The sequence below is a fragment of the Palaemon carinicauda genome, chromosome 28 (genome assembly GCF_036898095.1).
Source record: "Palaemon carinicauda isolate YSFRI2023 chromosome 28, ASM3689809v2, whole genome shotgun sequence".
Taxonomy (NCBI): domain Eukaryota; kingdom Metazoa; phylum Arthropoda; class Malacostraca; order Decapoda; family Palaemonidae; genus Palaemon; species Palaemon carinicauda.
In genome coordinates, this window is record NC_090752.1 from 43,818,969 (window position 1) to 43,831,931 (window position 12,963).

General features: G+C 41.7%; 1 protein-coding gene across 5 annotated transcripts in view; it reads right to left on the bottom strand.

The window, feature by feature from the left end:
• LOC137621537 (uncharacterized) overlaps positions 1–12,963 on the bottom strand; it is a 165,596-nt gene that overhangs the window by 94,547 nt on the left and 58,086 nt on the right. For all 5 annotated transcript variants that reach the window (XM_068351908.1, XM_068351911.1, XM_068351912.1 and 2 more), the window contains 2 exons: positions 7,396–7,486; positions 6,767–6,897 (listed from right to left, as the gene is read on the bottom strand). In XM_068351908.1, the coding sequence (XP_068208009.1) occupies positions 6,767–6,897; positions 7,396–7,486 (222 nt within the window). The remainder of the gene's footprint in view (positions 1–6,766; positions 6,898–7,395; positions 7,487–12,963) is intronic.

Genomic DNA, 12,963 nt, shown 5'->3' on the forward strand with positions numbered 1-12,963 from the left:
GCGATCCTCTTAGGATGCTGACAGACTCCCAGGAGCTGAAGTATCAAGGGCTGCAACCCATACAACAGGACCTCATCAAACCCCTAATCTGGGCACTCTCAAGAAATGACTTTGACCACCCGCCAAATCAACCAGGATGCGAAAGGCTTCTTAGCCTTCCGGACAACCCATAAAAACAACATTAAAACATTTCAAGAGACAGATTAAAAGGATATGGAATTAGGGAATTGAAGTGGTTGAGCCCTCACCCACTACTGCACTCGCTGCTACGAATGGTCCCAGTGTGTAGCAGTTCTCGTAAAGAGACTGGACATCTTTCAAGTAAAATGACGCGAACACTGACTTGCTTCTCCAATAGGTTGCGTCCATGATACTTTGCAGAGATCTATTTTGCTTAAAGGCCACGGAAGTTGCTACAGCTCTAACCTCGTGCGTCTTAACCTTAAGCAAAGATCGGTCTTCCTCACTCAAGTGTGAATGAGCTTCTCGTATTAACAATCTGATAAAATATGACAAAGCATTCTTTGACATAGGCAAGGATGGTTTCTTAACCGAACACCATAACGCTTCAGATTGGCCTCGTAAAGGTTTAGTACGAGCTAAGTAGAACTTAAGAGCTCTAACAGGGCATAATACTCTTTCTAGTTCATTGCCTACAATCTCCGATAAGCTAGGAATATCGAAAGATTTAGGCCAAGGACGAGAAGGTAACTCATTTTTGGCTAGGAAACCAAGCTGCAGAGAACAAGTAGCTTTTTCTGACGAAAACCCGATGTTCTTGCTGAAGGCATGAAGCTCACTGACTCTTTTAGCCGAGGCTAAGCATACCAGGAAAAGAGTCTTAAGAGTGAGATCTTTCAGGGAGGCTGAATGTAACGGCTCAAACCTGTCTGACATGAGGAATCTTAGGACCACGTCTAAATTCCACCCAGGTGTAGCCAAACGACGTTCCTTCGAGGTCTCAAAAGACTTAAGGAGGTCTTGCAGATCTTTATTGTTGGAAAGATCTAAGCCTCTATGCCGGAAGACCGAGGCCAACATGCTTCTGTAGCCCTTGATAGTAGGAGATGAAAGGGATCGTACTTTTCTCAGGTATAAGAGAAAATCAGCTATTTGGGCTACAGAGGTACTGGTCGAGGATACGGAAACTGACTTGCACCAGTCTCGGAAGACTTCCCACTTCGATTGGTAAACTCTAATGGTAGACGCTCTCCTTGCTCTAGCAATCGCACTGGCTGCCTCCTTCGAAAAGCCTCTAGCTCTCGAGAGTCTTTCGATAGTCTGAAGGCAGTCAGACGAAGAGCGTGGAGGCTTTGGTGTACCTTCTTTACGTGTGGCTGACGTAGAAGGTCTACTCTTAGAGGAAGACTTCTGGGAACGTCTACTAGCCATCGAAGTACCTCGGTGAACCATTCTCTCGCGGGCCAGAGGGGAGCAACTAACGTCAACCTTGTCCCTTCGTGAGAGGCGAATTTCTGCAGTACCTTGTTGACAATCTTGAATGGTGGGAATGCGTAAAGATCTAGATGTGACCAATCTAGGAGGAAGGCATCTATATGTATTGCTGCTGGGTCTGGGACTGGAGAGCAATAGATTGGAAGCCTCTTGGTCAGCGAGGTTGCAAAGAGATCTATGGTGGGTTGACCCCAAGTCGCCCAAAGTCTCTTGCACACATCCTTGTGGAGGGTCCATTCGGTTGGAATTACTTGACCTTTCCGACTGAGACAATCTGCTAGGACGTTCAAGTCGCCCTGGATGAACCTCGTTACTAGGGAGATGCCTCAATCTTTTGACCAGATGAGCAGGTCCCTTGCGATCTCGTACAGAGTCAGTGAGTGGGTACCTCCCTGTTTGGAAATGTACACCAAGGCCGTGGTGTTGTCCGAGTTGACCTCCACCACCTTGCCTCGAAGGAGATTCTCGAAGCTTATCAAGGCCAGATGAACCGCCAAAAGCTCCTTGCTGTTGATATGCATGCTCCTCTGACTCGAGTTCCACAGACCTGAGCATTCCCGACCGTCCAGCGTCGCGCCCCAGCCCAAGTCCGATGCATCCGAGAAGAGAACGTGGTTGGGTTTCTGAACTGCCAGGGGAAGGCCCTCTCGTAGGCTGATATTGTCCTTCCACCAAGTCAGACAGGACTTTATCTTTTCGGAAATCGGGATCGAGACCGCCTCTAGCGTCTTGTCCTTTTTCCAGTGAAAAGCCAGATGGAATTGAAGAGGTCGGAGGTGTAGCCTTCCTAGCGAGACAAATTGCTCCAGGGATGACAGCGTTCCTACCAGACTCATCCAAAGCCTGACTGAGCAGCGTTCTTTCTTCAGCATCTTCTGGATGGAGAGCAGGGCTTGATCTATTCTGGGGGCCGACGGAAAAGCCCGAAAAACTTGACTGTGAATCTCCATCCCTAAATACAGAATAGTTCGGGATGGGACCAGCTGTGACTTTTCCAAGTTGACTAGGAGTCCCAATTCCTTGGTCAGATCTAGAGTCCAATTGAGATCCTTCAGACAGCGATGACTGGAAGAGGCTCTGAGAAGCCAGTCGTCCAAATAAAGGGAGGCTCGGATGTCCGATAAATGGAGGAATTTTGCCACATTCCTCATAAGCCTCGTAAACACGAGAGGAGCTGTGCTTAGGCCAAAGCACAGGGCCCGAAACTGGTACACCACATCGTCGAAGACGAATCTCAGAAAAGGTTGGGAGTCTGAGTGAATGGGGATGTGGAAGTAGGCGTCCCTTAGGTCTAGAGAGACCATCCAGTCTTCCTTTCTGACTGCTGCTAGGACTGACTTTGTGGTCTCCATGGTAAACTTCGTCTTTGTGACAAAGACATTCAGAGCACTGACGTCTAGCACCGGTCTCCAACCTCCTGTCTTCTTTGATACTAGGAAGAGACAGTTGTAAAACCCCGGTGATTGAAGGTCCGAGACTTTGACCACCGCTCCCTTCTCTAGCAAAAGAGACACTTCCAGTTTCAGGTCTTGTCTCTTTTCTTCCTCTCGGTACCTGGGAGAGAGATCGATGGGGGAAGTCGCTAGAGGAGGTCTGCGTACAAAAGGGATTTTGTACCCCTCTCTGAGCAACCTCACAGATTGTTGATCTGCGCCTCTCTTCTCCCAGGCTTGCCAGAAGTTCTTGAGTCTGGCACCTACTGCTGTCTGAAGTTGCGGGCAGTCAGACTCTGCCCTTAGAGGACTTGGATCCTTTCCTCTTCCCTCTCTTCCTTTCGGCACGAGCACCTCCCCTGCTGGAGGCTCTGCCACGAAAGGGCGGGATAAACCTGGACGCTGGAGTGTCTATCCTAGGTCTAGCAGACAAGGCAGGCAAAGGGGGAGCTTTGCGAGCCGAGGACGCAACTAGATCGTGGGTGTCCTTCTGCACTAAAGACAAGGCAATTTCCTTAACCAAGACTTCAGGAAACAAGCACTTAGACAAGGGCGCAAAGAGTAGCTCAGATCTTTGGCATGGCGTCACTCCTGCTGACAGAAAAGAGCACAGAGACTCTCGTTTCTTAAGGACTCCGGACGTGAATGAAGCGGCAAGCTCGTTGGACCCATCACGGACGGCCTTGTCCATGCAGGACATAATTAGTAAGGAAACATCCCTATCGGCAGAAGAGATTTTCCTACTCCGGGCTCCTAAACACCAGTCCAGGAAGTTAAAGACTTCAAACGCCCTAAATATGCCTTTAAGAAGGTGGTCCAGGTCCGAGGGTAACCAACAAACCTTTGAGCGTCTCATGGCAAGGCGGCGGGGAGAGTCTACAAGACTTGAGAAGTCGCCCTGGGCAGAGGCAGGAACTCCCAAGCCGAGAACTTCTCCCGTGGCATACCAGACGCTCGATCTAGACGAGAGTTTAGATGGGGGGAAGGCAAATGCCGTCTTCCCTAAACTCCTCTTGGTCTCTAACCAATCGCCTAACAGCCGTAAAGCTCTCTTGGATGAGCGAGAGAGAACGAGTTTAGTAAAGGCAGGCATGGTAGCAGGAACACCTAAGACAAACTCTGACGGCGGCGAACGAGGAGCCACAGAAATAAAGTGATCAGGGAACAACTCTTTAAAAACAGCCATGACTTTTCTAAAGTCCAAGGATGGTTGAACTGCTTTAGGCTCATCTAGTTCTGAAGGCTGATCCTCAGGCTGTGGTTCAGCAACGTCCTCATCTGACAGTTCCTCATCCAATAACTGATGAGAAAACGGCAAAGGTGTAGGCAACGTTTGACTCGCAGAGTCCGGTCGCACTGGTGCATACGTGACGGAGCCGGACGCAGCGTCCTGGAACTGCTGAACAGTCTGGGAACTGTCAACAACAACAGGTGCGCGAGGACGCACAGCGTCCACCCGAGACTGTTTAGACCGTCTGAGTTGTGCAGTCAACACCATACCGGGTTGCGGAGGTTGACGCACCGCGTCAAAACAAGTCAACGCTGATGGTTGATGAACGTCCTGAACGTCACCAATCGCATCAGTGCGTTGCCTAACGTCAACGTGCGGCTGGAAATCCACACTGGGTCGCATCGGTGGAGGTACCACCCCAACTGGTTGACGCGAGAAAGCTACATCCACGTCAACAGGACGCACAACAGAACGCTTGGAAGGCTGATGGCCAGTAGGTTCAACGGAAACCTTCTCAGCGTTGTAGTCCTTCATCAAGGACGCAAGCTTAGACTGCATGTCTTGCAGTAACACCCATTTAGGGTCTACAGAAGCAGGTGCGGTAACAGACGGGGTTAGCGAATGAGACGGCACAACTTTGCCTCTCTTAGGCGGCGAGCAGTCATCAGATGACGGCAACGGGTCCGAACTGTCCCAGTGGCTACATCCGGGACGTTGGACTTGTCCTGAAGGGACCGACTTACGCTTTAAAGGTCTGGAGACCTTGGTCCAAGGTTTCTTACGTGAAACACCTTCGGACGACGAGGTAAAAATGGGCTCTCTCGTCTTACTTTGGTTGGGGCGATCTTGGAGAGATACGCCTGATACCATAGAGGGAACGTCTGTTCGCTGATCAAGGCCTCTCGAACCCATGAGTCGTACGACATTGCTTCTCCCCTGGGCTTGGGAGCTTGCAAGAGGTCCCGGACTAGGAGGACGACAGGCACGAACAGACGAACCCTCAAGCGCAACACTGTTCACAACACTTTGCGTAACACTAGGCACTTTGACACTATCCTTCGTGGCACTTTGGCACTTGAGTTCCTTTACGTCCGCCATGAGTTGATTTCGGTCACTTGCTAAAGCCTCAACTCTCTCCCCCAAGGCATGAATAGCACGCATCATGTCTGCCATCGACGGTTCCTGAGTGCTAGGAGGGGGGTTAGGAACAACCACTACAGGGGAAGGAATAGGTTCAGGGGCATGTGGAGAGGAAAAATCTACCGACCTAGAAGAACTTCTCCTTACCCTATCTCTCTCTAGTCTGCGTGTATATTTATCAAATTCGATAAAATCGAATTCCGAAAGGCCCACGCATTCCTCACACCGATCTTCCAATTGACAGGTTTTACCCCAACAATTGGAACAAACAGTGTGAGGGTCGAGAGAAGCCTTTGGAAGACGCCTATGACAGTCCCTAGCATTACACTTTCGAAACTTGGGAACTTGAGAAGGGTCAGCCATTTTGAATTAGTCAAGGGAAAATTCCAAAAAACGATCTAAGTCATCAACAATTAATCCGATTCAAAAAAGAGTTCAAGGATTTATTTGAAGAAAAACACCTGTACTGCGAAAGCTCAAACCAAATTAAAGTACTTCACCAAATATGATGGGAAAAACTCCAGGTTCAACAGCGAGTAGAGTACGTCTTGTCGACACGTCGACAGAGAAGAAATTGAAGGTTTTGTTTACATCGAGAGTGGTATCTGGCCGACAGTTGGCGCTGGTGGGCACACCCGCAACCTGTATAGCGATCGCTGGCGAGTTTTTTATGTATGTGTCTGTCGAGCAACAGAGTTGCAGCTATTATATATTCACCGGCTAAGTTAAATATTTAAAAATCTAATTTGCAAAAGTCAAAAGATGCTTATTAATCAGAAAGAATGGTGTGAACTTAAGTATTCCTAAAGACATTAGTGAAATCAGGGTTGTCCCATGTAACAAGAATTACTTTACCTAGTTTGCAGAATGAAGTAACTCTTTATCTCCTTAAAAATTTCAAGTATGTAGCATTCAACCCCAACTTGTCTTTCTTACATAGTTCAGCTATGCCATATGTTATCAAAATCAGCCTAACTAGAGCAAGGAAGTTTTTTGCAATACCCAAGTTCAGTATTTACTGAAATTCTATAGCAGAGATCTGTTCATGGCATATTTTGCTATGACAATTTATTCCAAGGTTCAACTCCTATTTGAATTTAACATTTTACTTTAGCAGTCTACTACATCCTAAACTCTAAAAGCTGACTTTCCCACAAGAAAAAAAAAACCATAGATCCATAGATAACCAATACTGTATGTAAGAAATTGCATTTTTCTTCCTTCCTTCAAATCTAAACTTCCAGTACGGATCCCTATTGGATCAAATAACTATGACAGTTTCAACCATTAAACCAACATGGCATTCTGGATAGTTTTTACAGTTGTACTTTTCTTAAGAAAAAATTAAGCATATAAACCTTATTTAATAATAAAATGACTTTATACTTTACACTATGGCATAAACTTAACATGCAATGACAAAAATCTTTTAATAACTTCTGTTTCATATAAAGATTAGCATGCTGTAAAACTCTGTCCTCACAATACTTGGGTTATGTTTCATTACCTTCAATCTATGAGCTAAAGCAGACACAGCATCCTTTTTCCCTCTTTCTGTTTCTGGAACTTCATCATCTCCACTATTAAGAAAAGGACAAGGTGAAGACAGTTGAAGGGATGTAATAACACTAGTTTTACCTAAGAAAAAGGAAATATATAAAAACAAGTCCACTTTCTTAAACATTGCTCATTACTGTATATGGATTTGGCAGTAATCCTTCATAGGCGATACATAATTAGTCTATATATGGATTTAGCAGTAATTCTTCATAAACAATACATACAAAAGAAAAATTATGTGAAGAAAATAGAAAATGTACAGTAATGTACATGTAATGCCTTGATATTGTAGTGAAAGGAAAACTGCAGTAATTTTCAAATTCAATATAAAACTTAAAAAGTAATCTTGTATCCTTCAATCATTGCTATACTGTATTGTACAGTATTTGGTTCAAAGGGCAGTATACTACATAGAGATGTATTACTTGAGCTAGATTTACTAAAAATGAAAAACCTAGTTTAATTAACAATACTAATTTTTCTAAGATGTTTTTGTGAAGCATGATTTTATCTTTTATTGAAATCTTTTAAATAGTTCTTTCATGATCCCAGTAAAATTCTATAAGCTTAACTCACCCGACAAATGTGTTAATCGCAACGATGGTAAGCCAATATCATCAGGATCGTCAGAGATTATATTCTCAATATCTGGCCACTGATGAATGATCTGGTGAGAAAACAGTGAAACTTCTGTATTAATAGAACCACTAAAACCATTAAAAATTTACAGTATCTATAGACAATGCTCCACCTTCTTCAAAGAAATGTGTTGTATTGATCTTTGTATAAAAATAAGGTATACTATAAAAAACTAAGTAATCTAAAGGAAAATCAATTTAAGAATGATTCAGAGCACTGCAGTCCAAATCTGTTAAGAGACATAGAGAGAGAGTTTCTTAATAAATGTTTATAGTTACAGTATAGCATAAGTGTGTTATGGCACCTGTCAGACACATTAAATTAACACTAATGTCCTTGCATTACTGCAGTTGAAATCACACTGAAAAACCCCTCCTTCCTGTTAAGACCCCTAGATTGATTAGTCCTTTGTACCTGAACAGTTCAAAAGCTTTATCTGAATTCCTGCTTAAGACAAAATCACATTTAAAACACTGGTGATCCCAGCCATGAAAAATCACTGCTCATAACTTTTGGCCGGGGACAAACTTTTCAGTGAGCAATGACGTCGCATGTCAAAATTCTTAAGTTGACATTTCATAGCACAACTAACAAAGGAATAGAGATAGAATGTAACATACAGTTGCTTTGGAAAACTGAATAAATTTTCTATACACCAATTATTGAAAAGATGCCAAAGCGCAACATCGGATTACTGTGTTAATCACGTGAATTTCTGTTGCATTCACCCACTTCTTATTTTTCTTAACTATACCTCATTAACACTACTTCAGTACAAGGTAATACGACTCAAAACACGAAAGTCAGCACCACACCGCCCTATGTATAAGTACACTAACAACACTCACTGATACTGTAATGTATACTATAGTATAGTAATATTTGTACATTACTATCACTATAGTATAGCTGTATTTAAGCTATAAGCTGTAACATATTTGTGCTGTTGTAGTATTCATTATGAAAATGTTTTGAATAAGTAAAGAAATTATACAAACAATACTCTTCCTTATTCATATGTGCGAAATACTTGTTAGCAGCAGCTTGAGATTAGTTAACCCTTTTACCCCAAGGCTATTTGGAACTTTCCAACCCTTAACCCCCAGAGGTTATTTTTTTTTCAAGCACATTTTGCAGTATTTTTTTTTTAAATTGCTCTAACAGCCTTAATTTTTGTCATAGAGAGGTTAGGTTGGTCTCATTCTCTTGGAAAATGCCTGAAGTTTCTCAAAAAAATTATCAAAAATATGCAAAAAAAAAAATGTAAGTAGCAGTTTTTTGCAAGGACGTACCGGTACGTCCATGGGGGTAAATAAATGAGTTTTGTGAAACGTACCAGTACGTCCTTTGGGGGTAAAAGGGTTAATCACAACCAAAAGTAAGAAGAACGGTACTAATTGTTGATTGTTGAAATGCAACTGAAATTGAAAATAAAACTATAGAAATGCTTAACGAAGCACAATTCTGCTAAAACTAGTGGGTAGCTGATGAAATTGAATGCAGTGTTTTAAGCCTGCCTACGGTATATCACATACAGTACATTACTGGGAAGGCACTATTAACAGTTTTTTTTAATGAACATAAGAATACAGTATTTATTCAACCACAAGTGAATAAAAATAACAATAATTGTTTACACAGATCTACCAGTAAAATCTCGACGCATAATGCTCTTAATCGTTCCACACAGTACTGTAAACTCTCAGGACGCATGATGTGTGTTTATTGAATGTGAAGTGTACTCTACACATACAGTAGTGTACATGAACCATACGATAAAAATCCTTATGTAACACATGTATCTAAATTAACACCCTATCTTTACTGTACATTAAATTCTAATCTAATATCACTTCAATTTGTTTTCCTTCCTTTCATCGTTTTTATCTAAATTTCAGCTTGTTTCTCTTTAACAATATCTGATTCTTTCTTGAATAATAAATTACTGTACAAGTATTTTAGTTTATATAACTACAGTAGGATAAAAAAATACTTTATAGTCAGCATTTGATATATATGAGAGAGAGAGAGAGAGAGAGAGAGAGAGAGAGAGAGAGAGAGAGAGAGAGAGAGAGAGAGAGAGAGAGAGAGAGATGCAAAAAAAAAAACCGCGGTCAGTTTGAAAACATCGGGCAGCGTGCAACACTGATAACCACGAATACTCGAAACTTTATTCGAGTATTGTACGGATTTCTGAACTGCAATGACAGAACCTATAAAAACGGAGGCCGGACTGTATCATTAATTATTGTGAGCATTTCCTTGCTTCTCCCTCTCTCTCTCTCTCAGGTGTTATACCTACTGTATAGCAGAATACAGTAAACAAAGATCTTGTTTTCCTTAAACTGTTCATTAAATAAGACGTAAACAATCTGCATACAGTATATCAGTTTTTGATCATAGCTTAAAACAAAACATTTGATTTCGTCAGCTAATCACTAGTTATAGCAAACAACATATTGCATTCTAAAACATCAAGATTTTTAGAATAGTTAAATGACAAATTCAGAGATACTGTAATTTGTATTTTTCCCTAACTAATACAAACCTGTAGTTATTTATAAGGATATTCTTTCAGCGCAGCTGGAAGGTAGCCATTAGACTAAAAGTGCGAGGTGGCAACCCTACCTAACCGGCTGAGCGGGTAGGCCGGGCTGGCTGGGGATACCCAGCCACCTCTATATATACTCTCACAGCTGTGAGCTACGTCACTTTTGATTGCAGGCAGGACTTCTGGGGGACAGGTGATGGTGGGCCAATTTACATATAATACAGGTTTGTATTAGTTAGGGAAAAATACAAATTATCTCAGAATCTGTCATTTGTTCCCACAAACAAACCATCCGTTATTTATGTGGATGAATCACTCTTAGATGGGTGGAAGTCCTAATTCTGGCATGGACATTGACCCGGTTTTACCTGGTACACTATATGACTGTGGTCTTAGGAAAAACTTTAATACTAGCGGCCTGAGCAATTTAATCTAAAGAGAGTTTGTACATCTTCTATGAACACATTACGAGTTTATATAGGAATAATATGACATTTCCCATTGCTTACCTCGCGGGAAGCAATGGAGACGTGGACTATATACATTTATGACTTATACTAGGCTACACAAGGGAAGTGATAATTACCTGCACAGGTTGAAGCCAGCTTGCAGAGGGAACCATAGAGCTATAAGAAAGCCAGACATACTCTCATTCATCCCAGTCTTCACCCGGGTACCCAATGCCCTCAACCAACTGCTACTTGTCCAGCAAGGAGCCTGAGGTATTCTTAAACCCCTTGTTAAGTAGCCACCACAGGACCAATGGTAAAAATATCGAGTCTCCTGTGGGTCACGTCTTTTAGATAATGGGCCGTGGAGGTATTTTGTCTTTTCCACACACCCGCTTATTATACTTGCAACACGGAAAAGTTGCGTTTGAATGCCAAGGACGTACAACAGTAATGCCCCTAACATCATAGGCTCTAGGTCATCGAGCCGGAGGAGGATCAGGAACTAAGGCTCTTTCGATCACCCAGCAAATCCAGGATGAGATAGTGTTTTCAGTGATCCCTCGCTTTACCCTACTGGAGCTAACAAACAGAGATGTTAGTCGAGGCCGTTGCTGCAGTGCATTTAAGATAGTACCTCAAACTCCTCACTGGAGACTCGCAACCTGAAAGTGCCCGAATCCAGGGTCATGTACCCCTGGGATTTTGAGTCTTACTGATGAACTCCGGGACAAAGCTGAATGTCACCTCCCCTCATCCCCTTGAATGGGCGATGTCATACGAGAGGCCATGAAGTTCACTGACTCTCTTTGCCGAGGCTAAAGGATCAGGAATGCCATCTTCAAAGTGAGATTTCAGTCAGTTGTATGGAGTAATGGTTCGTAGGGAGGTCCTTTTAAGGATCTCAAAACGCAAACAACGTTTCAAGGAACAGATCTCTGATTGAGCACAGTGATCTCATAACTCTGTATGAGTTAAGAAAGCTCCAACGAAGAAGAAATGTCCACTCCTTTCAGCTTAAAGGCGAGGCTCAAGGCTGAGCGATAGCCTTTTGTTGAAGAATTATTTTATATACTAATTCTGTAGAAAATTTATAAAATTGTGTATATGTATATTTATTTATGTTCATATTTGTTTCATCCTTGAAACCCCCTTTTTGCCATACAAAGCAAAATCAAAAAGAAATACTGGGAGTTTCAAGGATAATATGCTCAGTCCATAGATGGCTCTGCTGGCTGTATTTTAATATTTGCAGTTCCTGATTCCATCATCCTTGGGAAAAAATTTTCACCTACTGGTAATGAGGGAAGTGTGAGGAGGCAGATCGGAGATATATTGGCCACATTGGACATATTGGACATTGGATAATATTTTCTTCGAGTGTAGAAGTGCTATGAAGATGGAGTAGCACTTCAATTTAAAGCCACCTCTCCTGCAATTGCTTACCACGAGTGCTACCATGAATAGTGCAATATCAAGATGTATGAATACATAGTTCTCAACAATGGGATCTTCTGCTGCTCTTCAATTTGCATTGGGATTTTAAGGATAAGGCCTACCAACCCCGTAAGTTTCCTATGATTTTGTGGCATATGGTTCAACTTTGGTTAGGGGGTTATAATATTTGAAATGAATATTAATTATTCAAGTCTTCAACCCTAATTATAAATTTTCTATGGATTTTAAGCTCATTATAAAATTACTAGTGTTATTTCTAGCTTAATTCCAAATCATTGTTTTGTGCATAGAATAGCCTAGTGGGTGTTCAGATTTGCTTAAATCGATATACCGTGTCAGATTCTATTTTCCTGAGTTTGTGTTTTCATATGTATTTTAATATTACTTAACTTAGGATTTTAGTAAGCCTAATTTTTTCATTTGTTACTAGGTTAGGTTACTTGTGCTTGCTGGAAGGTAGCCTAGTATCATCGGCTTCAGTTATCTTCCTGGTCTTAGCAAATTTATTAGGTACCTAGTTCAGTTGTATGTAATGTTGTATTGGTATATTTGTACTTGATGTTGATATATTGTATATTATTCATTATTGTTTATAAAGGGAATTTAGATGAATTTTACATTAGGTTTTTGATGGAAATTTTTTCGTGGTTTGCAGAATCCATAGTTTTCAAAAACAGGCAAGAGTTGAGTGGGTTCTACCACAGGCAGTCACTAGTGATTGAGGATTCCACTTCAGCCATCAGAGTTCCATTGCTTTGCCATATTTAATATTTATTCAATATAAATAAAGAATCTAATATTTTTAATTTTAAAGTTTCTTTATCCAATATTGACATTAAAGTTATTGTTACTCTGCTCTCGCTGCTCTTTTACATTCTGTAGAAAATTTATAAAATTGTGTATATGTATATTTATTTATGTTCATATTTGTTTCATCCTTGAAACCCCCTTTTTGCCATACAAAGCAAAATCAAAAAGAAATACTGGGAGTTTCAAGGATAATATGCTCAGTCCATAGATGGCTCTGCTGGCTGTATTTTAATATTT